General features: G+C 43.0%; 1 protein-coding gene across 2 annotated transcripts in view; it reads left to right on the forward strand.

Moving 5' to 3' along the window:
• The first annotated feature begins 9085 nt into the window (after positions 1–9085).
• Positions 9086–27535, forward strand: part of RNF215 (ring finger protein 215) — an 84001-nt gene continuing 65551 nt past the window's right edge. The window contains exons 1-4 of one of the 2 annotated variants that reach the window (XM_085636273.1): positions 9086–10511; positions 20238–20369; positions 21620–21691; positions 22549–22634. In XM_085636273.1, coding sequence (XP_085492399.1) covers positions 10206–10511; positions 20238–20369; positions 21620–21691; positions 22549–22634 — 596 coding nt within the window. In that variant the 5' untranslated portion in view covers positions 9086–10205. The remainder of the gene's footprint in view (positions 10512–20237; positions 20370–21619; positions 21692–22548; positions 22635–27535) is intronic. The other variant, XM_085636274.1, reaches the window with a different exon arrangement.

Here is a 27535-nt window from a genome sequence, read left to right on the forward strand (position 1 = left end):
CCGTTTTTTTGAACGTCCTTGGTAGTCTGGGAGGAATCTACGTGAGTCTGATCTAGTATAGAAATCTGCTTGTAAATAAGGATAAACAGTTTCCAGTGAGAAATTCCTTTTATCTTTTTCAAATTTATTACCTTTTTGATTAATGGTATAGTCCTTGAATTCCAAGATCTCTTTTTCTACTTTCTCCAAGAGAGTTTTGCAATCGACGATTGATTGATTGATTGTTTTTAATTTCTGACTCGAGTGAAGCTATTTCTTCTAACTGTTGTTGTGAAATCCTGATGGCTGTTTCGACCGTAAGGACCATAAGGTCTCTACTACATTTTGTTTCTATACAACTGTAGCCTTTTTTATAGAGGGGATCCTCTGTGAAGATGACCGGAATATTACGAATTTGAAGGCCTCCTGGAATTGTCCCTGCTTTAAGATGTTCGACCAAAAAATGGCCATGTAAATCCGTACGTATTTGTTTTTTCTTTAAATGAAGTAGTTTATCTGATTCATTTTGGGATTTAGCTGTCACACTGAGGGAAGCAGAGACGAATAAGGTGGGAGCACTCAACAATTTTTGAATATGATCTTCACTATAAGCAAAAGCATCTTTTTCAGACATAATCCAAAAATGAAAAGTAATAGAAGATAATAGAAAACCTATATTCAATGTCCAGAATAGACCTGAATGAAAAACATTTAGTTAAAAGAGAAGAAAACGACCCAAGAGGGGTTCGTGACCCAATAGTTTGTAAGGTGAAAACCAGTAACTTGTATTTCCTTCCATAGGAATCCATTGTGTGGTTTTCAGCAGAAAAGTTTCTCTGTGTCCATTTTTGAAACTTACACATATTCCTCTAAAATCAGCCGAACTACGAATTCTGATTTACTCACCTGTTATCAGGAGAGAACCCAGTGCTGCATCTTTTAGCCCAGCACTGACCCTGAAAAGTAATTCTAAGCGTACTTACCAGTAACTTGTATTTCCTTCCATAGGAATCCATTGTGTGGTTTTCAGCAGAAAAGTTTCTAAGTGTCCATTTTTGAAACGTACAAATATTCCTCTAACATCAGTCAAACTATGAATTCCGATTTACTCACCTGTTATCAGGAGAGAACCCAGTGCTGCAACTTTTAGCCCAGCAATGACCCTGGAAAGTAATTCTAAGCATACTTACCAGTAACTTGTATTTCCTTCCATAGGAATCCATTGTGTGGTTTTCAGCAGAAAAGTTTCTGTGTCCATTTTTGAAACGTACAAATATTCCTCTAAAATCGGCCGAACTACGAATTCCGATTTACTTACCTGTTATCAGGAGAGAACCCATTGCTGCATCTTTTAGCCCAGCACTGACCCTGGAAAGTAATTCTAAGCGTACTTACCAGTAACTTGTATTTCCTTCCATAGGAATCCATTGTGTGGTTTTCACCAGAAATGTTTCAAAGTGTCGATTTTTAAAACGTACAAATATTCCTCTAAAATCAGCCGAACTACGAATTCCGATTTACTCACCTGTTATCAGGCGAGAACCCAGGGCTGCATCTTTTAGCCCAGCACTGACCATGAAAAGTAATTCTAAGCGTACTTACCAGTAACTTGTATTTCCTTCCATAAGAATCCATTGTGTGGTTTTCAGCAGAAAAGTTTCGAAGTGTCTATTTTCACAAACTAAAAATATTCCTAAAAAATCGTCTGTATGACTTAAACACATTCTTTCAACTGTTTACAGGAGATTCACCAGTGCTGGATCCAGGATCCACCACTGAGTAAGAAAAAGTAACGATAACACTACTTACCTGCTAAGTGAATTTTCTGCCATAGGATAACATTGGTGATTCTATGTGAAAATACTTCTAAGTGTCAACTTTTAAAATACAATAATATTCCTTAAAAATCATTACTGTAACCAAAACGCTTTTACTCAACTGTTTACAGGAGATGTCCAAGGACTGAATCTAGGATCCAGTCCTGTGGTTAGAAAAGTAATCCATAAAGTAACTAATTGCATTTGACTAGAAATTCACATTGAGCTCAGTGTTGCATTGTGTTCTAAATTGTGTTGCCTATTGCAACAACTGTAACTACTGCACTTAAAAGTCTATTGCCTATTTGCAAAGTGTTTAAACTAAAGTAATTCATTCTAAGAAAGTATATTTTGTATTGTAATGTATAATTTAATTATAATGTAATTAAACAAATATCCCAAAATAAATAGTTAAAAAAATGTAGTAAATCAGTATCAAAAAAATCAGTAGAACAATTAATACATTAAAAATTGTCATTTACAAAACCTATGAAATTCACTGAAAAAACCATAGGTTTCAGGCCTGATATAGTTAGGAATTAGCATTTAAAAAACCTTAGAAATTCACTGAAAAAACAATATGTTTTAGGGGTGTTATAGTTAGCTGGACATTTCACTCGAACAAAACCATTGACATTTCTCCGATATTGTTAGTTGTACTAACTACATCTCGCGCGCCCGCAATCTACTGCTGATGATGTCACATATTACATCATTCATGACATGGTCAGTGACATCACTGATGACATCTCAAATTACATCACTGATGACATCACTGATGACATTATCCACGTGACAATCAGATACACCTCATCATACACTAGTATAACCTTTCAACACTCACTGTAAAATACAGTGCCAGATTTAAAACCATTGACACACCAATACAAGTTTCTAAACACCCATTCAGTGATTCCTAGATCTATACACACATCTAATCACTTACCTATAGATTGACTGATACATGCTGTCAATGATCAATAGAACACTATCAAATATACGTATACACCTATATCGACATTACACACCAGCACACATCCTAATCACTTATGAAGTCATCCTACTCACTTATGCAAACAATGGATCATACTTACTTTTACTTAGCTATACACTTATATAAACACCACTTCATCTATTCATATAGATAATAACTCATACTTAGTGTGTTATAAAAACACTATAACAAGTATACAGTTATCCATACAGTCACTCATACAATCACTGAGTCTTATGTATACTTATTTATATACAACAACTGACACAGACACTGGCTTTTATTTTTCTAGTTTGTTAGACATGTACCATTGAGACATATATTGGCTCATCACCAAACCCATAAAGATATTCACTCACCCAAACAACTGTTATAACATGTAGTTTTAACTTCATATACCTACTGAATCAACTATTCACACATCTTTGGGCAGTCACACCCCCCCCCCCCGAACCACACACACATTCACTCTCCCATACAAATACTCAGTTAACGAATCAATAAATAATATAGACTTCCACGTAGCTAGCAACCAACTGGTGCAGCAGTTTACACAGCAACTGACAAAGTGATACAGATATTCACACAGTTTAGTCACTATCCAATATATTTAGTGAGACACTATAAATTAATCAAGTAAACAGTCAATCACACTGCTACTAAATCCTCCATCCAGATATTTATATTTATATCCACTCATTCTTCAATGCAAATTGCTATATATATATATAATACATATTAAAATAATGAACCAAACCACATTCACTGGATGATGTCATCAGTGATGTCATCAGTGATGTCACTGACCATCTCATGAATTATGTTATATGTGACATCATCAGAAGTGGATTGCGGGCGCGTGAAATGTAGTTAGTACAACTAACTATATCGGAGAAATTTCAATGGTTTTGTTCGAGTGAAATGTCCAGCTAACTATAACACCCCTAAAACATATTGTTTTTTCAGTGAATTTCTAAGGTTTTTTAAATGCTAATTCCTAACTATATCAGGCCTGAAACCTATGTTTTTTTCAGTGAATATATATATGTATATATATGTATAAATGACACTGACACTACTTCTACTCCCCCTCTATTGCTCCCGATTGATCGCCTTGTTGACATTGCTGGCCCTTGGTCTCACTCTTCTGGGATGTTACTTCTGCACGGCAGATCCCTCATTATGGCAGATTTTATCAGGATAATTACTATTATGAGGAACCCTCAGGGTCCCTGGAGCAAGACCTAGTAAATGCATTGGATGTGGGGGGGCAGCATTCAGTCAACCAGGCCCTGGTACAGGCCATAAAGCCTTGAAAACGCCACCTCTTTGGCTACGCTGAGCAGCAGAGCTGGTTGCCCACTCCTCCATTGCGTACCAGGACCAGTGGAAAGACCCCTAAAGGTCCCCACGCAGTGGATTTTGCCAGGTTTACCAGCAACCTGGCCACAGATCATGATTATAGCGCCTCTTCGGAGGCCACGGATCCTGGCACTTTCCAGGAGGACGAAGAAGGTTCTTCCTTCCGCTAAAGCTCGGATCAGGAAGATGCTCCGGGAGCCAGTACGCACTCATGAAAGAAGTGCCATGTTGACCACGTCCTGCAACCAAAGCTACTCACTTTTGAGCCCTCGAGATTGTGCACCCTAAATCCACAGCCTGGCTGCCCCCTGAGGAAGGGGCCGAGTATGTGCAGGCTCACTTGCATCAAGCTTTAAATAAGGAGGTACGTGCTAGATTAAGCTCCGAATGCCCGAAACCAGACCACTAGGGGGAGGTGGCAGACACTCCGCAAGTAGACCCCACAATGGTTACCTACCTAAAAACATATTTAAAAAGACCACAAGAAGGGGATAGATAGGGCCTGGCGTTCCTGCCAGGTCAAGCTTCTTGACATGACCAGCCCCTTAACAAAAATACTCGAATTGGGCTTCCAGGCAAAGCAGGTGGCCATGTCAATAGACCCTGACAAACTAATCGGTTGGGCCAGCTGTCAACTGGGGAACGCGAACTGCGCCATGTCTATTGAAAGATGTTGATTGATCCTCTTGAAGCTAGATCCCAAGCTCACTGAGCTTTCAACCTCGGAGGCCAGCTTCCATGGCCCAAGGGCTTTTCAAGTTCGTGGCAACCTTTAGTGGTTTAGACAAGGCACAGGGGTCCCTCCGTACAGTTTTCTGAACAGTTTTTGGCAGGGCCGTATGATTTAGAGTGCTTTTGTTTGGCCGGGGCTATCAGCAACGCCCTCAACAAGGTTACTACCAACAACAGCGTGGGGGTTATCACGGCCCTAACAACCCCACCTTCTACCCAGCTTAACGCTCCAACTGAAACCACTTCAGGAAGGGTAGATATGGAGTAAACCAGGGAGCCCAGGGAGCAGTCCAGGATTCAGGGACCACAGGTGAGACTTGTTCTGTGTTCAGAAGTGGTTTTGGGGGGCAGGATCCAATCCTTCCTAGAGGTTTGGCAGTTGATCTCGCAGGATGCATGGGTCCCGGAGACAGTGCAGGGATACAAATTGGATTCAACATTAGATATCTGTGGTAGCAGAATATCTACCGGGCCACAACAACACAGTAGAGGATTGGCAGTCCAGTCATTTACAGGTCTTCAGCGATTGGAGACTTAATCCCAAAGTTTTCCATGCACTAAATCGTCTCTGGAGCCCATGCCAAATAGACTTGTTTGCTTCACACCTCAACCAACAAGTGCCAACCTTCTTCAGTTGGCTCCGGGATCCGGATGCCTTAGCCACAGACGCCTTTCTCCAGGACTGGAATCCCAGTCTGTGCTATGCGTTTTTCCCGTTCTTGATGATTCCCAGGGTGCTGGCACAAGTGCGTCATCAATGGGTGGAATTTGTGTTGGTAACACTACTTTGGAGAGTGCAAGCATGGTTTCCAGTCCTTCTGGAACTGTCTTTTGCCTGTCAAATTCTCCTCCCATTTCGGTAGAATCTCCTTCTGGATCCGGGGGCTCTCCGCATCCGTTGATCTTGTCAGGTCACCTCTCACTAGCGGCTTGGCTGGTTTTTGGGACAAATGGAGTGTCCAAGGACTTTCTTGAGAAGCTGAAACTTCATTAGTGAGGCTGGTCTACCAATACCCACAAGCGCTATTCCTCTGGATGGAAACAATGGTGTGGCTGGTGCCGTGAACAAGACGTCAATCCAGTTGGAGCACGTTACACTTTGGTAATTATATTTCTGTCTTCACTTGCCCCTGCAGGTATGGCTTACAGGACTGTTAATAATTTCCGGTCGGCTATTTCGGCAGGCGATGATCCGGTGGATGGTAAACCGGTTGGGGAGCATCCCATAGTATGTAAGCTTTTAAGGGGCATCCATATGGTCTCCTCGCCTGAAGTTCTCTGTATTGTGGGATGTGTCCATTGTCCTACGGTTTTTGGAGACATGGCCAGATAATAAGTACCTGTCAAGGAACCAGCTGTCCCCGAAGAATACTATTCTGCGCTGCCTCGTGTCTTGTAAAAGAGTTTCAGATGTCCACGCTTTAGATTTGGCAGGATGAAGTTTTTCCCCAGAAGAGGTTACCTTTTACCATTTCTAAACGCAGCAAATGTAGCATTTCTTCAGTCTCTTATCCGGCTTTCCCGGACTATGTGTGGTGCAATGTTTGATGGTGTATGAGGTGAGTACTGCTGAGTTTCGCATAGATATGAAGGGGCAACTATTGATCGCCTTACAGAAACCCTTTCACCCAGTGACTCCAGCCACTTTGGTGAGATGGGTGCAATGTCTTATGGATGAGCTGACATGGATGTGTCCATGTTTGGGGCACACTGGGCACGTGGGGCGATGGCTTTCAAATCTTTTGCTTTAGACGTTAGCCTCGCTGACATGAAAATGGCCGACTGTCGGCAGAGTCTACTTTCAAGACATTCTATTGTAAACCCATTGTTGACGTGGCTTCTGTTGTGGTGGCTAAGCTTCAAACAAGCATAATTGGAGCCTCTGGTCCTGACATAGAATGAAAAATGTGCAAACATTTGTGACAAGAATTTTTAGTTCTATCAAGGATACGGAGGTGAGGATTTTCCCACCCAGGTTAGATGTTTTACAGTTCATTGATGTAATGGATCTGATTCCTACTGTTCCCTCCTCTTTTGAATGTCCTTGTTTTCTGATATGTGTGGTGAGGTCAGTGTTACGGTATCCCTTTTGCTTTCCCAGGTTCGAATGGCAAATAATCACCAGTGGAGCGGACATTCCTGGCCTGTGTCCTGGCATGTGGAAACCTTGGTTTGGTGAGGAGTTGGCTCCCCTTCTGGGCGGCCAGAGAGTCGCTAGATGATTCATTGATCCCGAGTTTCAAGACGGATCCCAGTTGGGTCTCAAGTTGTTTATCGTAAGCAGTGCTTTAAATGGGAAAAATATAAGTGCACGTACTCATTAAATTGAGTTAGGGGTGTGGCTAGTGGGCGGGGTTAGAGGCGGAGCGAGACATGATGATACAAAGACACTTCTATTGAGTATTAATTTTGCCCTTGAACTATCCTTGATAGTAGTCTCAAACTTTCCATTATGCAGATTACCAGCTACATATGCTAATAAAGGGTGGTGTGAAGACTTGTTTGGAACAAGCCCTAAATCATAATGGAAGGAGCTTGTAAACTATGAGTGCAGCCAAGCCATCTGCAGTACTGTTAGCACTTTCAGGCTAATATTCAGTGCGTACCAGGACCAACGAGACGCTGGCATAGCATAATAAATAATGAGTTCTACACCACTCAGGCTCGCAACGCCCATAGGGCTCAAAGGGCTTCAGCCCCCCCCTCAAACCCCCCCCTTGTGTGTGCCAGCCAGGCAGAGACAGCTTCCAGGGCACACACAGAGACAGTTTTTGAGCTGTTGTAGGCTGGCTGGTCTGGCGTCTGTCTTATTGGAGCCGCACGGAGTACTTCACAGGTCTTTAAAAGACCATTTACTTGTTAACGAGCCTTTGTTGTTTTTTCGCTCCTTCTTGGAACCCCTGGATCTCCACTCTGCCTATTGCAGGAAGACGACGACCCCCACCCCCCCACGCAAAAAAGAATTGGGATCTAGTTGCGCCTCTGACACCCCTTTCAGGACATACCAAAACATGCGAGAAATGTATCAATATAACAAAACATTTTAACTCATTACATGAAATGAAGGGCAAACACAAAATATTAATGTTTCCTTGTTTTTGTAATATTTGCTGCTTCCTAGTGTCATACTCTTCCTACTTGCTTGACTTAAGTGAAATCTTGTATCTTGTAGAGTGCGCACGGAAACGAGCATTCCACGAATTTCTTTTCAAATGTCCCCTGAGTGTCCCGATTCTCTTCCTCTCTGATCTCATGTCTCTCTCAAACATACACAATATCAGGCAAACACGAATACATAAGCAGACAAATACACAAAAGGCTCACTTCGGATTATTCCTTAGTTACTTCGGAGCGTCAGGGACAGTGCATATGTGATTGACAGAGCAGGGCCTGGATGGGGCCTACTCTGTCAGACACAGCAGGGCGGTGAAATTTCCAACACCCGGACATCCCGTGCATAATGCAAATGAGTCGCTGCTTAATGGTTCAGTGGTGGCTCAGCTAAGGGCTAGAGAGGCGCTTTGGATGTCAGAGTACCCTACAGATCTGCTCCACTCCGACGGCCTCGAGCTCAGCAGCACTAGCAGCAATGAGCTTACATTTCTTTGAGTACCGGTACTCTCCTTGGCAGTGGAGAAGTGCCGATACTCAGCTCAGTAAAAATGAGAAGTGCCGGTACTCAGTACCCGTGAGTACCGGCCCATTTAAAGCACTGATCGTAAGAAAGACTTCCTGCCTTGGCAGAATTATGTTTCGGATGTTTAACTGCCTTAACTGTTTCTACTGGATTCTTAACAAAGAAAGAGGACACTGAGACCTTGTGAAGGGATTGGATTATATAGGGCAGTGGCTCTATGGTTATTCATATGATAATGTGGTATCATGGGAAATGTAGTATTATTAAAACTTTATTGTGTTTGGCTGCTGTTAAAAGTAGTAAAGAATAGAGAAGGATAATCCTCGCCTCCATGTCTTTAATAGAATTGAAAATTCTTGTCACAAATGTTTGCAAATTTTTAATTGGTAAGTAGGGGAAAATAATATATATGATACTTGGTAAGAGCGTCATAAGAATTACCTGGAGGAGTGCCATACTGCACTAAGACCAGTAGATGGCGCTGCAGACAGATGTCCTGCTCTCTCGCAAGAGCAGTTCTCTTGCTCGGTGTTTTCGCTGTCTCTTTATCTTTTCTTTGTATTTGTTGTCTGCAGCAGCTGATTTGTGTCACCAACAAATCCGGCCGGCTGGTCAGGCAGGTCCACGTCAGGCTGTACCGCCGCCGTTCATGGAGGCTGCAGGAGATGTCAAGTAGACTGCTTTGCTGGAAGTGAGCTCAGAAGCTCTTGGGCAGCTACAGCTGGACACATTGTTCATGAAGAGGAAGGAAGCTACTGGTGAGCCCAGGTTGCTGGGGGCGTCGGAAGCCGCAACGAAGCACCCTGTTTGCAGGGGGTGTGAGGAAGCTTAGTTGGCAACAGAGGCTTCGCCAGGTGTGAGGATGCTGTTCTGCAGACCGGCTGCGGGAGGTTCCTGTTAGCTGTACTGGTGGGCGGGCTGAAGGCGCCCCTCGGGCTGTCGGAAGAGTTAGGTAGTGGGTAAAGGCTTTACGTGATGCTCTGCCGGTGACCACAGACAGAAAGTGGAGTAAGGAACCTGTACGGGTCATCACGGGCTGTAGGCGGTGTCTGAATTTCCCATTGGTTAGCACAGGCTGCAGAAACTGCGGGGTGCTTTACGGGGGAGTATGGACTACCACAGAGGCCGATGCACTCCGGCCGGGCTAAAAGGGATGTAAGTAAACCCTGCGTGCATCACGTACTGTAGTATTTGTAAGAGTGGTCTGTTGGTGAGCTCGGGGTGAATGATCTGCCAGGGTTCTCTGTCGGTGCGCAAGTTCTAAGAGCTGCCAGGTAAGGTTGCTTTGTTGGTGATACAACCTGTATGAGCGTATTAGCTCTCATGGAGTGCGAGGGAGCTCTTCTAGTATGTAACGGCTGCATAAAGTAGGGAGTAGTGTGGGCACAAGCTGCACACGGTGGCAGGTACACCCGTTGAGGGGCACAATCTGTTTATAGTGTCAGGCATCTCGGCTGGCTTGCATAGACCGCTGACGGTGGCAGGCAGGTCAGTTCGTGAGTACAGGCCACAGGGGTAGCAGTCAGCCTCATTGATGGGACTGGGTGGTATGGAGTTCCCTTGGTTGGCATAGAGTAGTCCGACTGCTGCATTGCTGGTCACGGGACCATTGCAAGAAGTCAGGAATTTCTACTGAAACGTAGAAGGCTGGCAGAAGAAGTTGGCAAGGAAATCCAGTTGGGGTATGAGAGCCACCATGATTCTAGTTGGAAGGATAGAGCCCCTGCTTCGCATCTGCCTCTTCTTGGGACAACTCATTTCCCACTGCCTGGCCATAGAGGGGGAGACGACGGTCTGGGTAGACGTCTTCATGCAAGAGCCTGGCACGTCTGATCACCTATTCGCTCCTGGGAAACGGAGTTACATGCTGCCAGGCACTCTGCTGGGCACATTGAGAAGCAGGGACATCAACTCGGCACAAGAGTCCAGGACACGACTGCAGGGAGATGAGACGCCTATCATGGAGGTGGCACACGGCAATCTGATATTGGTAAGTAACATCAATTCGGTTTGTGATCTAATCGGTAATCAGTGTTAATGGTGGCGACTGTTTTTAATTAATGTATGTGATGAGGTGAGTGCCAGTGTTTTTAGGTCGCGCAGACCTAGCGTTGCAGCGCGCATACGCTGCTCCCTCTGCGAGGCATATTGTATTAGGGTATGTTTTAGAAGTGGAGTGGAAGCCCCGGCCCTATTTTTTATTGGCTGGCATCATCGTGTATGGTAAATGCTGGCCTCCGAATGAAAATGAGGCTTCTTAGTCCCTCCTTGTTACCGCCCTGTCTCCTTTTGGGATGGCCCATCAGGACTGGATCGTTTACTTGCGGCGTTACACCCATGGTGTCCATAAGTCAGTAAGCACTGTTTTTGCGTTATTTGCAGTGTGGTCCTCTTTCACTTTAGGGACCACGCTTGTTTATTTAATTGATGTGCCGCTCGGGCCGCTTTCACTTTTGCGGCTGCGCTTGTTTATTTAAATAATTTGGAGCGCGGTCCCCTGACTTTAGCAACAGCGCTTGTTATTCCCGAGGGCTTGAGGAGTTCTTTATTGTGGGGGTGCTGTGAAGGTAGTGGGGCAGAGTGATTCCTGCTGGGGTCGCTGTGCTCTGATACGTCTCCTGTGTTTTGTTGCCTTTGTCTGTACCCACTCAGTACCCTTTTATTTTGGGGGCTGTGAGTGAGGGGGTAGACTGTTCGGTATATAATAAATAATTTTCTGGTAGAGAGGAGGACCCTGCGGAGTTTGTCTATGTCCTTGCGCATAGTCCCATTATGGCACCAGGCCCCACCCTTACCACAACAGAGTATGCATGCATAAATAAATACACAACACAACTTTTGTTTGGGAAAAATATTGCTGCAGGTTTATTCCATACAGAAGTATGCAATATGGTGGGTTATCTTACGGGCGATCCAAGGGCAGGCAGCTGAATAAACCTATGCTGCCCTGCCCGCCTGATGAGCCACGCACTGTGGAGAAACCAATCAGCGCTACCCTTATGGGGGGTGATCCCCTTACTGGATCACGGGTGATCCCCTGACTGGATCATGTGATACATTGGTCCCTTATTACTCACGCCCTTTTCAGGGCGGAGCGTAGCAAGGCAAACCCCCGGTTGTTCAGGCCCACAACCGCCCGAAGGACTAACGGGGCGCCGACGTAGTTATTCCAGGACCCTCCACACGAGGTTCCTGTGATTTGGCTCTGGCACCCCTATTGTGCTCTTGCAGAGGTAAACTTTCTGTACCCATATGCTTCCAGATCGCCCTGTAACTCCGCCTGCAACGACAAAGAAAAACAGTACAACATCCTATGTAATTCGCCTGCCAACCCCACGCCGGGTAAGCGGTAGGGTGGGAGACGGCGTGTCCGGCGCAAAGAGGACGCCAAGATGGCCGGGGGAGGCATAAATACCTCCCCCTCCTCTTTGTGCCGGAAGTGACGTATCTGGCCAGGGGACTCCTCCTATAGTCCCCCGTATTAGTGGGGGTGGGGGAGTGCCAAATGCGACTAAGGGTGGCCGCCCGCTTAGGGTGGCCCCCTGCGGGGGCCGCGGGCAGCCGCATTGTGTGGTGTTGGTGTCAGCCGGTCCCGGCATGAACAAAGATGCAACTGCTCACAGGCTGCTGACATCCCGTTGTTGTATTTACAGCGCTCGTCCTGGGCCGTTGTGGCGTCGGACCCCCAGTCCCTGTGTCTGCAGGCACCTCTTCCGTGTCTGCGCTGTCTGGCCTGTGGTCACTCTCCGCACCTCGGGCGTTCTGTTTTGCTTGTTGCCTCTGTGTGCCACTTGTGCGTGCTGCGTCTCTTCCTGTGTTTGTACACACTCTGATCCTCAGTGTTCCACTCTATTTTTAGGCACATATGAGACACACTTTATTTAAGGTTGTGAGAGTGACATACGTGCAAGGTTGGCACAGTCCCACCGTTATCTGTACCCCCCCTTCCAAAAATGAGACCCTTCCCCCCCCATGTCCAAGTAAACCTCATAAGCTTACTAGCTGTGCGGGCAGCCAAGGACCTTGATGAGAGTGAAAGTCTGTTCCCGCACAGTACAGCCCTTGCGATCGTTATAGAGTCACCATGATTTAAGCGAACTAACTATTTAAAGGAGGGGGGGTTACATTTGAGAAGGAATACAGTACCACCACCGTATGATCATTCCTACTCTGTGCCGCTTGAAAGCTTATTTCTCAAATAAAAACATTGATATGGATCGAGTGGATAGTTTTTATCTTTTCGTGTTTTATAGCTATGACATTCGGGATTTCCATTCCAGCCTCTACAGTCCCGATTGTTGACTGGCATACCTGATTCCTGGGCTGCATTATTCCTGTCCTCGTTACTGTTAACTTTTGTTTGCATTCATAATTCAATAATACTTGGATCATTTTATTCATTGGTTTGTTGAAACTTTTAATATAACTAAGTATATCTTGTATACAGGGGAGTAACCAACTATCTTCAGAATCTACAAAACCCTGGCCTGTTACTGGAATGGATATAATTACCTGATTACCAAACACGTCAGTCAATATTCCTTTATTGTATAATCAATTAAAATCATTACAATATATGTACAAAGCCCTAAATATAAATCAAGTTTTATCAGGAAAGGAGGGATTCTGTAGAAGTTGCAATCACAGATACTCTTGTTAGGGCTTCCCTAACAAAAAAATGTGTCCTTCTGTAAGCAACTGGTTCTCATGTGAAGCGCTCTGATACCTTGGGGTCAAGTTCACGCTATATAAAACTCCTGAAAAAACCCCACACACGTTTATATGCCAAATTTAAGTAGATGCCATAAAAATGTCAAATTCGTAAACCGAGCCTATGGCTAGAAACCAGATCATTGCTGTGCAAAATAGCTTAGCTGTGCAAACAGTACATGTAGTGCATATTGTCTAAAACACAAACATATGTAATGGCAGTAATATAAAACAGTTTGGGGCCGATTTTAAATAAAGGCCATGAGAATTTAGGAATCATAAATAATACCTGTGGCTAAATATCAGCTCATTACGGTGCAAAGTAGTTTAAGTGTGCAAAGCAGTGCATAAAATGCATATGGACAGGGAACCATAAAGCAGATAGTTGTCTAATCATGTGCTCGGAGAGTGGCTAATAAAACCATTTTAAAGATCCATCCAAGTGGATTTTAAAAACCTGCCATATAAAACGTTAAAATACACTGGTTTGGTGAATTTAGTGGGACCGGTGATCAGTATTATTAATGTCCTTAAATAATACTTGTGGCAGGCTGATGTATTTGCCAAATTTCACCAAGTCACACGGCTCCACTATGTTAAAAACCAAGTTTGTTGCCTCTTTGCAGGCTCGTATCCCATGTGTGAGGAACAAAGGTTTTAGCAGGGTGCAGCGAGCATTTAATAGTGCAGGGCAGCAACTCAAAAGTTGGGTAAACGTTTCCGTTATATATCCGTAGAGTCTGCACTTGACTATCATGAAAAGGGAGTATCATTTTGGGTTCATCTCTTTAGTCTGTAGGCACATCAACCTTGCAGGCATGATTTGTCTTAAGCATATCTTTCCACCGAGCGCTACAGGTAGGGCTGTGGTCTTAGCCAAGGTGGATCGTGGGTGTCAGATGATGTGGCCACTGCTTCAGATAGCAGAGTGCACTTTGACTTTAACTTTAATTTGGCCAAAGCAGATCGCATTGATTGCAGTTGTGTCTGCCTTTTAAGGGTCGCTTTAAGTGCTGAATGCGAAAGCAGTTTGTTATTTAGCACAGACGAGTCTTTTTGGAGAGTGTCCACTGACTTGTTTAAATAATTCGACCAGGGATTACAAAACACTTCCTGAGTTTGCCACCCAGCTTTTGTTTTTAGTAGCAGACATGGTTTACAAGGAAATATTAGGAAGACTGAAGCACAAGACATTTTTTTTTAGAAGATGAGTTTATTGATGGGTTAATAAAAAATGCAATGCAATAGGTCTCGCAATTGCGAGATTTTGACCTGTTGGCATTGTAAATGACAATGCCTTTTATTTATATGTTTAAAAATCCTGCAATAATAGAAGACATTGTCATTTACAATACCAATAGGTCAAAGTTTCTAAAATGCAAGACCTATTGCATTGCAAATGCTTGTTATTCCATTATTATCATTTGGCTTCCTAAGGGCTTGGCCTCTAGATACAGGAGACTAAAGCCCCCGCGGCACTCCCCTGTGTACAAACGCAGAGTCTGTGCCCTGGCATTCCGCTATTTGTAAGTCGTGACCTTGTGAGCGGATTCCGGACGACACTTTCTTTCATACAGTTCTCCAAAGTAACTTATGGTCCAAGTGCTCTAGTCTGCTGAATGCGCGCAATCACCTCTGGGAAAAGCGTAGTTCAGATTGTTTGTAAATATCTGTTTTTTTGCGAAACTAATAAACAGAACTTTATGTTTTTTAAAGTGTGGTTCAAACTGAAACGTTTTTTTCCGCTGACGGTGAAGTAGAGATTATAAGAGTCAAGACTCGGAGAAAAATGACCATCAGGTTAGATAGCTAAAAGACAGCCAATAACACTTAGCCCTTCATGGGGTCATGAGGAAAACGAAAAAGAGAAAATAAAAAAGAATAAAAAACTAATACCCTAACAATCATTGACAATGCCATTAGGACTGTCTTTAATGTGCTGCTCACTACCCTCATAAGACATACCGCTCAACCTGCAATCATATGGACGCATTCCTCACTCTTCACTGGCAAGCACACTTATCAACTTGCACTCACAGAGGCACACCACTCAACCGCAGTCACACAGGAAAAGTCGGAAGGATTTCACCACTCCTTGCCACAATGCCCATTGACGCACTGTGCACCAGGCCAGACATTTGCATGTCTGGATATCTAGCTGCTCTACTAATGACTGGCGTTTTTTTTTTTTTTTTACGGCTAAAGCATTCCTTGGGATGATTAAGGAATTATACTTACTGCATGTAGGACCCTTTGTAAAATCTCTTAGGCCACTATATACCCACCCCCCTGTCCCGTCCTGATCCCACAAGCCCAAGACTACATTTACTTCCCAAGAAACATCTGGCCTGCTACCCAAAGCCCTCCAATTAACAAAAAAAAGCCCCCCTTTTCTTCTGACAAGAACCACCAGAGTCTCGGGACTGCCTTGCCTACATCTAAAGTGGTTAACCACATCCACCACCCTTGTTGCACTTAATTGACCGTGAGATTAATTTGTGTCTTTCTAATATAATTACACACATACTGAAGAAACGACACCAGTTTTTGCAATCTACACTACATAAGAAAAACAGAGGCCATGAGGACAAATGGTACGAGTCAGGGGAATGCTGTCTGTGTTTCAGCAATTTAATTGCACACATACAGTGGAGGATACGTTACCAGCCTGGTGTTATTTACACCGCAACAGAAATGCAGGAGACCAAATGGTAAATTCCTCCGTTTCAATTAACTCCATTGTAGCCTTTACCAGCTGGCAGTTCGATAATATAGAAACGTCTGTAAGTAAGCGTCTTGCACATTTGAATTAAGCGTATTTATGCATTTATTATATGTGCACGTCAACTCAGAGGCAAAGTTATTGGTAGAGATAGGCAGATAGGCAGACCGGTAGAGAGGTCTAGAAAGGGAACATAATACACAGACCGTCAAATAGGTAGAACGTTCATGGTCTCAGGGGGGGACTTGTTAAGTGGGGGGTTTGCCCACTTTACCCATGCTTTAAAATTACTGTTTGCACTGTAAGGGATGTTAAACCGAGAGACGAACACAGACCCACCTATCTATATACGAGTAGTAGGATAGACATACGCCGCTGGTGCAAATCTCAGTACACTCCGTCGTTAAAAACAACTGTACATTCTGCTGTTCCAGATGTGCGTGCAGAACAGATGGATTTATTTCAGTTCTGGTTTAGCCCCGCAAACAATTTATTGTAAGTGTTTCAGCTGCACACCACCAACGACATTTTGCCAGGGCATCTCCAACTGCCAACATAGAACCTTGAGCCAAACATGAATTCCATCTTGTGTGGACTGTGTTCCAGGGATAAAGAGAAAGGAAAAACTGTGAAGTTAGAATACTAAAGGACAGCCCACAACACATAGCTCTCTCCGGGATAATGAGAACAAAACGGTTGAAGAGCAAATAAGAAAACTATTACGAACATAACCCTTACCAGCATTGGCTATCCCTATAGGGCTAGCTATAAGGTGCTGCATTCTACACTCACAAGACATACCATACCGCTCAGCCTGCATTCACATGGATGCTTCACCCTGCACTTACACAGAGTATGGTTCAGCTTGCCTTCAGAGGGGCACACCATTCAATCTGCACTCACACAAGCTGACCACTCACTGTTCACACCCCATATATAACACTCGTACAGAAAAAAAACCTGCACTCAAACACAGCTAACACTGCCCTAACACAAGCACACATCTCACAGCTTGTGCTTACTCTGGCAGACCCCTCATCCCGCACTCCTACATCTCTCCACTCACAAAACACACCCACCATGCAACCCACAGCACAATACAATTGAGCATCTGCACTGGGAAGTATGCCCTTAAAATTAAAAACAGTGAGGATAATGATGAATGCAAGCAGCTACTCCAAAGAGTATCTCGGTGCTCTGCAGGTCAGAAGTGAAAATAGGTCCATTCGTTCTAATCCTGCCCAAAAAGTCAAGTTTTCAACGTTTTTTAAAACACTGTAATGTTGCTTACAGCCCAGAGCTCAAGAGGGAGCTTGTTCCAAGTTGTAGGTCCAAGATGGGCCAGTGATCTCCCTCCAGCTCTAGCACTCCAAATTCTGGGAGTCACTGCTAGTAGTTTATTGGCAGACCTCAGGTTTCTTGATGGAACATTGAAACTGAACCTTGATCTGAGGTAGACTGCACCGGTCTGATACAGTGCTCCATGAGCTAGCACTATTATCATGAACAGGATTCTTTTCCTGATAGGAGGCCAGTGAAAAGCATGCAGATGAGGGGACATATAAGCTGTAAAAGGCAAATTCATAAGAAAACGAGCTGCCGCACATTGGACCACCTGAAACTTCTCCAGCAGGTACTCTAGCAAACCAAAATAGAGGACATTATCCTAGTCCAACGGTTTTCAGGGCCTGGGTAATCGTTGTTTTTTGCTGTGAAGGACAGGTAGTGTAAAAACCTTTTCAGGGAACTCGTTTCACCAAAGCAAGTGCCAACCACTGACTTTAATTTGTGCCTAAAAGACAGGCTATCATCAAGTTTGACCCCTAAGTTCTTGAGTGCCTCCCTGAGGGCTTAGACGGGAGGGCATTTTGGGGTCAGAAAGTCTGCCAAGTTTCTGGACAAAGTATTGCCGAAGAAGAGAATCTCCGTTTTTTCAGCATTGCTGAAACAGTGAGCCGCGGCTAGTGCCTTAGACCCACTTCAGCTTGCTGGTTACCAAATACACATGCCATAACTGTACAGATATTTATTTCTGAGACTTCAATAATTGCAAGGTATTGCATGTTAAATTGATACATTTAAACTGAATCTGAACGCACGTTCAAGCCTTTGAAATTCCTTGGGGCTGCTGATGCATACTTTTAATGTGGACACATTGAGTTGCAGCTGGGGAGCCATTAAACAACATTCAGAATATAGAAAACCGAGTCCTCCATCCTTATATTCTGAACGAAGGATTTGAAACCCTACTGATGACTATGGTCTATCTAAGGGATCTCACAACACCTCTGAGGGCCTGAATTACTAGTTAGACTGTGCAAGGGGGCAGAAATACTTAATCTGGTTGGTAAATCCTCCCCTGCACCATCCAGTTACCTGTTATTTTGCCTAGAATTGGGAGTAAGACCCTGACCTGGTTTTACCAGATATAAATCCACGCAGCTCTTCATTCTGTGTTGACTAACCAGCCGTTTTCCAGATGGAAATGTGAGTGAGCGATCGATGCAGATCGGTAGGGGTTTTAGGAAAGATCTGCAACAGAGTAGGCTGTTCCCGGCAAAGGACACCCTTCCTTGCTTCCCTCATTCAGTAGGAGGGGGTCGGTCAGGGCTGGGTGTGCTGGTGTCCGCAGCCACGGTCCAACCTGCGCTCAGTTGTAGTGGCTGACTTTTCCTGCCTGTGAAATGGGCCCCAGTAGTCCATCACCTGGAGAATACAGGTGCCGAAACGCTGGACTTATCAAGATCAGGTGGAGTGGCTCCCGATCCTGGGATACCCTGACTTGTGATCAAGCCTCGAGTTGTTACAAGTAACAGTAAAGTACTAACTTCATTACTTTGGAACTGAACCAAGAGAGGAAGGTATCTATATGCATCTATTTTCTATATATATCTATGATTATTCTCCAGGGTACTGACAAGAGGAGTGATGTGGACAAGATCTGCTGTGTGTTGGAGATTGTAAAGTGCATTTCTAAGATGCAATAGAGGCTTTCAGTGTCGGGGTCAGTGACAAGGATTTTGTCACCCTAGATGAAGTGACACTTTGCCACCAGTCCTTCCTGACAATGGGCCCAAATATGTGGATTTTACAATAAATCCAGCACCCCTTCATCTGAAGGAGGCTCCCACACCACTTGAAAGCTGCAATGTGAAAGGTTAAAGCATATTTTTCCCAGATGATTCGTCAGTGTAAAAGTAAAGGATATACCTCATACGTCAGAAGCCATCAAACATGAATCTGGAAGAGTCAGGCAAATGGACTATAATCCAAACTGTAATAACAAAGTTAAAACCAATTTTGGATATAGTTGACTTCTCTGTCTCTAGTTAAAGCCATTCAGGGTCTAGCGGGAAGCTCACAGGTGCACTGTCTCTAAAAGCTAAAATCTAGTCTAGGAGTTTCCGTAGCAGTAAGGTTTGTCTGTTCCATATTTATCAAGATCTGTGCCTGGCAGAGTTATTGGGGTACTTTCATTGAGTGGGATAATTCATTGCCACTGTTAATGTGTAATAGAGTATGAGGACCGACAGCTCCACATTTGTCTTGTAAAAATAGTGTATAGGGATTTCTTAAGCTGACCATTGCATTGCCTTTTTGACCTCTTCAAGTTCAATAGATCCTTTAAGTGCAAACCTGACACCAAACAGTTGCACAGTTTCAAGTAGTCACTTCCTCCAACAAGCTTTGCAAGCAGGACCGACTTATACAGTATGTGTTTGTAAAATACTGTGAATATTTTGTATCTACTGGCTCACTAATTATGCACCTAGGTTGTTTCTCTAGCTTATACCTGACAGAGTCCCACTTCTGTTACCAGACTAAACAAGGTCTTACTAAGATGTTTACAATCCCCATCTCAATGTTAAGTTCTTCTGTCACTTGAGTTTCACTTTTCTGACTGGTGCCTGGTTCAAATTGCTTTTTGATTGCAAGGCTGCAGAACAATGCCAATAACTATAGTACTGTAATAGGAAGTCACAAAACATTACTTTAATTAAGTGTGTTCTCCTATTTGTTTCCTGGCTTGTCTGAATTTTCCCAGTGTGAAGGGTCTATCTCCTCCACTGGGGAAGAGAGAGAGGACATTGTGTGACCTTGGTATTTTATAGGGCCATGGTGGTTTCTGGTACAAATGTGCTGAGATTGGTTCTGAGGCCTGGGGTTTATACCACATTCCTTCACTGCCCCCCCTTAAAATCGAAGATTAATCATTGTGCACCCATGAATTTCCCTATCCCATCTCCTCACCCAACCCTCTCCCATTGGATTCATTTCATGCAGGTGGGAGATAGTGATTTGACGGTGGCAGATGAAGAAAGCTGGATTGGTGTGGTGCCTGTTGGAGAAGAGCAAGGCGAGATCAAGAGAACTAATAAAATGGAGGAATCTTTCACTGCCAGCGTAATGAATAAGGTATGTAATCAACAAGCTCAGGACATTAAGAAAAATACTTCAGTAATTCTATACTCCAATCACCGACGACATTTGGAGCTATAGAACAAGTACAGACCCGTGTGAGTCCGAGCCATTGAGCATTTACCAACAGTTCCACACGGAACCTTACCAACTAATGATAATTATCCTGTCAATATTAATCATTGGGTACAGGCCCTAGCAGGAACTGAGCCCCTGGCATTGCAAAGTGAAGAGAAATAACTTTACTAGCCAGCAAGCATAGATCTCACGTGTCTCAACCTCCAAGCACAGAACCCTGCTTGAACCACATAGTGGGAAAGGATGCCTCTGCCCTCAGTTTAGTGAGCACTAAACCCTAATTGTTTTGATAAATGGGTGTTTACCACTCGTTGGGTAGCTCTGGATCTACCATTCATTCTGTAAAATACCCTACGTCTACCACCCGTTGGCACAGAACCAGAGGTTTACCACCCTGTGGGCACAGGTCCTGTGGTTCCCATCCCATAGGGTCAGAGCTTGGTTCCCTACTAGATTTTCCATTCGGCAAGCAAATAATTTTCATTCAGATTATTACTTGACTATTGCACCCTATAGAGCATAGTAGGTTTGTGTTCCTTTACAAGCCATACTATTGGGGTATTTGGTAATAGTTCCCCACAAATTCTATTGCTGTCATACAATGCCAGCTGCATCAATAACTGGACCTATCCAGGACACAATGCATCTGTGAAAGTACATTCTTCATGAGAGCCATTGGTATTTGTATGGCACTACTTTTGATTGATGGCATTACTATTAGTCTGAACAGTTTTTTACAGTCAGTGAATATGAAAATTAGATGTCCCTCTTCAAAAAAGAGTCCCCTATCACTTTTTGTCTTTGTCTTAACTACGGGGTACTAAATTGCTTGAGAGGAGGTCTGTGGTGCATAGACGATTAAAGGAAATGTTTGTTCTCTACTGAGAGTGACATATTAATATATTTTCATTTGTGTCCAAAATCATCGTTTTTGAGTTAACAACAGAAGGCAACTCAAGAGATAACACTTCAGAGCAGGATCCGTATTACGTGCCTATAGACTCCCTTGATAAAACAGCACAAACAGCTGGTAAGGTTTGCCGAAGATTGAGTTGCAGCCAGAGCTATACCTCTACAGTACAATGACCTATGGGCTGAGTGACTCCATCATGCTTTGGACACTCTAGATGATGCTGTCTTTGTCTACATCTTTCTCTCACTTCCTACAGATGAAGAGAGCCTTGGTGCTGGGGGCATCGGCCCTGCTGCTCCTTGCACTGAACCAGAGCACAGTCCGTGAGGTAGGCCACAAGTCACTGCAGCTTGCTTGTAAGCTTCAACTCCGTTCTCTGTATCTTGCTTGCCCAGTATGAGTAAATTAACCCTGGTTACAATTCCAGACAGAAGATTTAGAACATGTGTGATGTTGCTGTGAGGTTGATGAAGTGAGTAGGCAGCCAAGTTTTGTTTAACATTGTATCCAAGTAAAATGTGTGCAGGGATTTGCCCTTGAAGAACTTTAGATGATGATGGTGATTAACCAATTTTGAGACATGTACCCTGATACATGTACAGGAACTGAAAAGTCTGACTGACCTCTTTGCTTTTTCTGAGCATATCAAATAGAAAAGTCATACAATGTTCATTCACATCAAACTGTACCTGGGGGTGATAGCAGAAAACTGGCATCTAAGAGTGAGTGTGGTAAGAGAACCAGTAAAAGACATTTACAGCAACTGCAGCAAGTATTGTTAACTGCAGTTACAATGTGGGGAGAGTTTATAGTGGGCTATGGCCTTGTGGGGTGGTTGACAGCAGTCTCAATGTCAAGGAAATAGTGTTAGATGGCTATTTTCAAGTTGCCCAGGAAAGTGGCAGATCTTCGGCTGAGGAAGAGGATGTTCTATGGAGGAGCCTGAAAGGAAAAAACCCTTAATTGTAAGTACGCAACGGGAGTTTAGGGGAACTGAACTGATCATAGGTTTGGGGACTAAAGGGATGGAAAGTGGTATAGCAGGAACTGGCAAGTGTAATGTGAAAAATTGTGTGGGTATGTATGGTTCATTGAGAGCCAGGCTGCCTCTGATTATACATGTGAAACAGAAAAAATGCTAGTGAGTTATCTAAAAATACTTTTTTACACTCCTTTCCTCTACAGCTGGACGTGTCTCAGGTTCTCTCAAAGCCAGTGATTGTTATCCAGGCCTCAGAAAATGTGACAAAGCTCTTGAGTGCGCTCTTAAGGTAAGTTCTGGATCTGGCACAACAGATTAAAGGGTAAATAGTAGGAATAGGAGGGAAGAAATAATAAGTTGGGCAATCAAAGAAGACCAGAAGCAAGGCAGGAGACAAGAAGGATGTGAGGGGAAATGTAAGTGGAGGATAAATAAAAGAGAGGCATGCAGCGAGCGAGAGAAGAGAAAAGATGGTGAAAAAGACATGCAAGGGTGAGCAGAAGAACCCAGTGACAGATGATGGAAAGTAAATGTGAAAGTGGGAAAGAAGAACAAAACAGGAGAAGAGAGGAGGGACAGAAGAATAAAAAACATTCTGGATGGAAAGGTGAGATCGGGATTTTTCCTTCTGAGCATTGACAGCACTGTCTCATTAGATTCACTGCCATTTTTCAGTGATGTACCCTCATTGTATCATTAAAACGTTGCTCACCTGCTGAGACATTTAGTTAGTTTACTTTTGCAGCTTTGTTTAGGTTTAAGAAGGTCCTATCCGGGTCAACTACTGTATGGGGTTCCAACATCCTAGCAACTCAAAGATACATTAAGCATTTGACAATCGAGTTACTAATTTATATATAATTAATTCATTGGAAGGGGCCTAATTGCTCACTAACTATGGGTTAGTAAACCATTAATGCAGACATTGACATTCTGCGAAGCCTTTCCCACTGTTACTCCCTTGAAAGACTTCATTACACATTCTACTGTCAACCTTGTCCTGATCTTAAGAACTCATGTTTAATCCAAAATTCACTGACGTGTTCACCGACGTGTCGGAACCGTTCTTTAATGGCCCTGGTGTTCTGCTCACAAGTATCAGGATTGTACCCCTGAACATTTTTAAGTTCAACAATTCATGTAATACACTTGGGTAGCATGAAAGTAAAGAAGAGGAAAGTAGAGAATGGAGAGAGAGAGTACAAGGGTGGTGAGAGGGACTAAATAGAGGCTGAGGATATAAATAATGGGAGATAGAAGGAATGTGAGAGATGTAGCAGGTGAAAATACAGTACACGTATTTTGTTTTCACCTTGCACATTACCAGTTAGTTCTCTCATTATCATAATATTACTTATTTTTGGGAGGAATGCCTGCAACTTGAGTCTGGCAATTGCACCTCCAAAGGATGCGGACATGATCAGGTCCACGTACTTGTAAAATAATAATTCAAGATGAGCTTAAATCATGAGTATCTCAGCCACATGTTAATATCAACTGACCGGTTCAATTTTCTATCCTGTTAAATCACAACATAGAGTTTAGCATTCCCCAAGATTAAATATTCTCAAAGATGCATGTCAAATGCCACACATCCACTTTCTTTATATACTTTACTCCAAAAATAAAGAAGAAAAGCAAACTATTTGCAGTGCTCATGCCACAACGTATAAGCAAATATCACTTTAAAACTGAATTGTGAAGAGAACAGATTATTTAGGTATTCTCTTAAATTTCTTCTGATCATTAAATTCTTCATGGGATTGAGAGCTTTGGTTTCTAGTGCCAACACATTCTTTCCACCATTTTTATTACTATTCAGAGCATAATTCAAATTCCATATTCTTCAATTTTTGTCCTTTATCGTATTCTTAAACATTTTGATGAATCTTAATGTCTTGTATACATGGGAAAATATTTCTTCCACACTGCAACTTTCACAATTACTACATCCCCCACATTCATTCTTTGAGACACCATTCTCTTAACAAAACTATCTTTCCTCCTCTCCTGCATAACCCTTTTTCCTCATGCTAGTCACTTTTCACATTCAGATCTACTTTATCTTTGTTCCACCCCATCTATTCCGGACATGCACAGGTATTTGAACTCTTCCCTTAAAATAATTCAAAGAGAGTTTTTCATTTTGATTGAATGAGGAGAAAAACCAAATGCACCTTTTCTTTCTGTGATTCTTCCATCCAATACCGGTAAACCAAGCCAATTTAATTTTTTCTTTTATGCTCTTAATACATATTTCCAACACCCTGTTAGTTTTGCAATGAAATAAGGCACATTTTTGGTTTGTTATTCACCTGGTAATAGACCAATAATATCAAATGCTACCTTTCCTGTGGTTCCATGGGGGCTGTTGTGATCTTCCAAGTGCAGGCACTATAACAACGTTGTATAGTCTTACATTAACCTTTCTGCATCACCATCTAGACCTGACAATCAGTATTCCCCTTTAGCCTTCCCTTAGTTTCCACAACTCCTAGATGCCCTCTATGAGACAAAGCTAACAATTTGGGTCTGAGTTTTGCCGGTAGAACAAGTGTAGCTCTATGAACAACTCGTATTACTGCTAATTCTTCCCTTACAAGCCAACAAAAACTTGCTACTTCCTCTCTGTTCCACCAAAAGACTGTTCCTGTTGGTAGAGGCTCAGGACTGATTGGCACATGGCTGGGTCCAAACTGTGGTGACATGCTGTGCAAAATAACTATAGACTGGCACGTGGCCTAGAGTAATCACCAGTGACTGAGATTAATTCAAGCATTTCATCCATTTTCTATTTTTTTGTATACTTCAGTGTGATGCCCTTAGTGAGACTGGTATACCCAGACTTAGGTGGCGTGCAGACTGTGCCACTGGAACCAAACTATGCCCTACTGATAAGCCATTATAAGGACTAAACTGGTCTTTGGTTGCTTGTGTTCTAGTTCACGGAGGACTTGTACCGGCAGTTGGGCTGGACTGTTCCTATTCGAGCAGGATCAAGACTGATTTGCATATGGCTGGGTCCAAACTGAGGCGGTATAGTTATGTAAAATAATGATGGGCTGGGATGCAGCCCGAATTATTACCAGTGGCTGAGATTATTTCAAGCATTTTATCCATCATTTTTTTTGTATACTTCAGTCCCTAACACTTAACGGCAGATTCTTTACAGGCTTAAAATCAGTTGCTAATTTACTCTTGTGTAGATAATTATTGAGACAGCCAAGTCCCCTGTTGAGGACTGAAGAAAATCCTCTTCAGATTTCCAGTCTTCTTCCAAAGCTTAATTAACTAAAATGTACTGTTCTGAATTAGGATCTCATTTAATCTTGAACAATTTTTGTGAACCCATCACAAAATGCAGTCCCTATCTTCAGACACTTAAACTTTAAGTACAGCAGTTTTATTCATGAATTTTATGATGGCTTTAAAGTAGGCCCTTAATTCTTATTGGTTTCCCCCCTAACTATCAAGGGTATATATCTAATTTCTTTAGTCTCAAATTTTCTCTAAACATTTCATCATATACCTTTCTTGATAGTGTACTGTCTTGAGTGTGAATCAAGCTCTTTCCCTTCCATTGTCTCTTCGTGTGTGGGATTTCCTTTTAGATGTACTACATATTTGTAAGATTATTTCTCTGCTCTCCTAACAGTGTTTGCACTCTTATTTTTCCATGCTGTCCTGCACCATTTCATAAAATGTCCTTCCCTTCCACACCACAGTTATTGCAGACAACTGATATTATTAATAAGATGTCCAATTTCCTGAATTAACTGAACTCGCATCAGCTTCCACTTTGCACACTTGCCTTCGTATCTGTTGTTCTCATAATGTTACCTACACAAATCATCATGTGCTCTTCTCTCTTCACCACTGCCAAGACTTCACTGTGCTGGTTCATCTTTAAGGCGCAGGTGTTCATGCAGTTCTTACTGGATACCCATTTTCTCAGTGGCTAGTTTCCATATTTTTATCATGAGTTCTGTCTTGGAGTGGTGGCGAGGTGGCCTGTGCTTATTATAGGTTCTCCTTAAGCATCCTTAGGGGGCCATTAATCTCCTATACGCCATAAGAAAAGGTTCCTGCTGTGGTGCAAACATCTAGTTATTGACAAACAGCAGTTGCGTGGTCCAGTAGTAGATACATAGGTTGGATGGGGCATTATTGACAGAATGTGAACCCCTGAACACATCTCTGACATCCATCTGTGTGACTGCAAGTTGATTATAAAATTTGCTGTTTTTAATTCCTAGGAAACCCAACACATGGAGTTGTGGTGTTTTCTGAAGCCACCGATTGAAGTGGTAAACGAGTCCTTTCTTAATGTGGAAATATGGCTGTTATGTAATGGGTCTTTTTTTATCTTTCTCTTTGTGCCTGTTGGGAGGCAAAATGTAGTGACAATTGGGTTTTTCTGAAGCTTCCTTCTCCTTGATCTAAACACCAGTCAATGCCTTCCTCCTCCAGCCCCCCATTTCCTTCCATATTTACAAAAACTGCATGCCCTTTCCTCTTTTTCACTCTCTGTTCCCTTTGACGGGCATTTGTCTGCTAGTGTAGTGTCCACTGTGGTCTTCTTTCCGCCAGTCTTCCAGAATTATTTTGGTAATTTGGGAAACTCAGGAAGTTCATTACATCATATTATCGGTTCCAGAAGCATTAGTAGACCAGTTACTAAATCCTATTGCTCTTGTGAACCATATCCTGTTTCAGCTTTTTGTATCGGATAGGGAATGGTCTCTTCGTGTAGGCACCTACATTTTACTCCCTCTTCTTCTTTTCCTTTAGAGTACAGTGTAAGGTTTGGTTCAACACTGTTTGACGACAGCTGGTTTCTACTAGAGATTCTTTTGTGTTTGTCCCTATGGCTTGGACTTCACAGCAGTAGATCTTTTTCATTCTGAATTGGTGCGGCACAGCTGTTGTACTGGGTTTTCATTACCTGAGAAAACTGGTCCATAGATCCAAAGCATTTTTCCCCCTGATCCGTGCAATCCAAGGGAATCACTTCTTCCATCTTCTGGAAAAATATAATTCAATAATTAGTTGTGGAATCTGGTTACCTTTTTACATGAAACGTTTCATTCACAAAGTTGGTTCCTCTGAATCTTGATGTTTAACAAATCAAAGTTGTTATTTCATGAGGGTTATTCGACTTCCAGCTAAATATTTTGTTGTTCTCGATTT

The sequence above is a fragment of the Triturus cristatus genome, chromosome 11 (assembly GCF_964204655.1).
Source record: "Triturus cristatus chromosome 11, aTriCri1.1, whole genome shotgun sequence".
NCBI classification, from domain to species: Eukaryota; Metazoa; Chordata; class Amphibia; order Caudata; family Salamandridae; genus Triturus; species Triturus cristatus.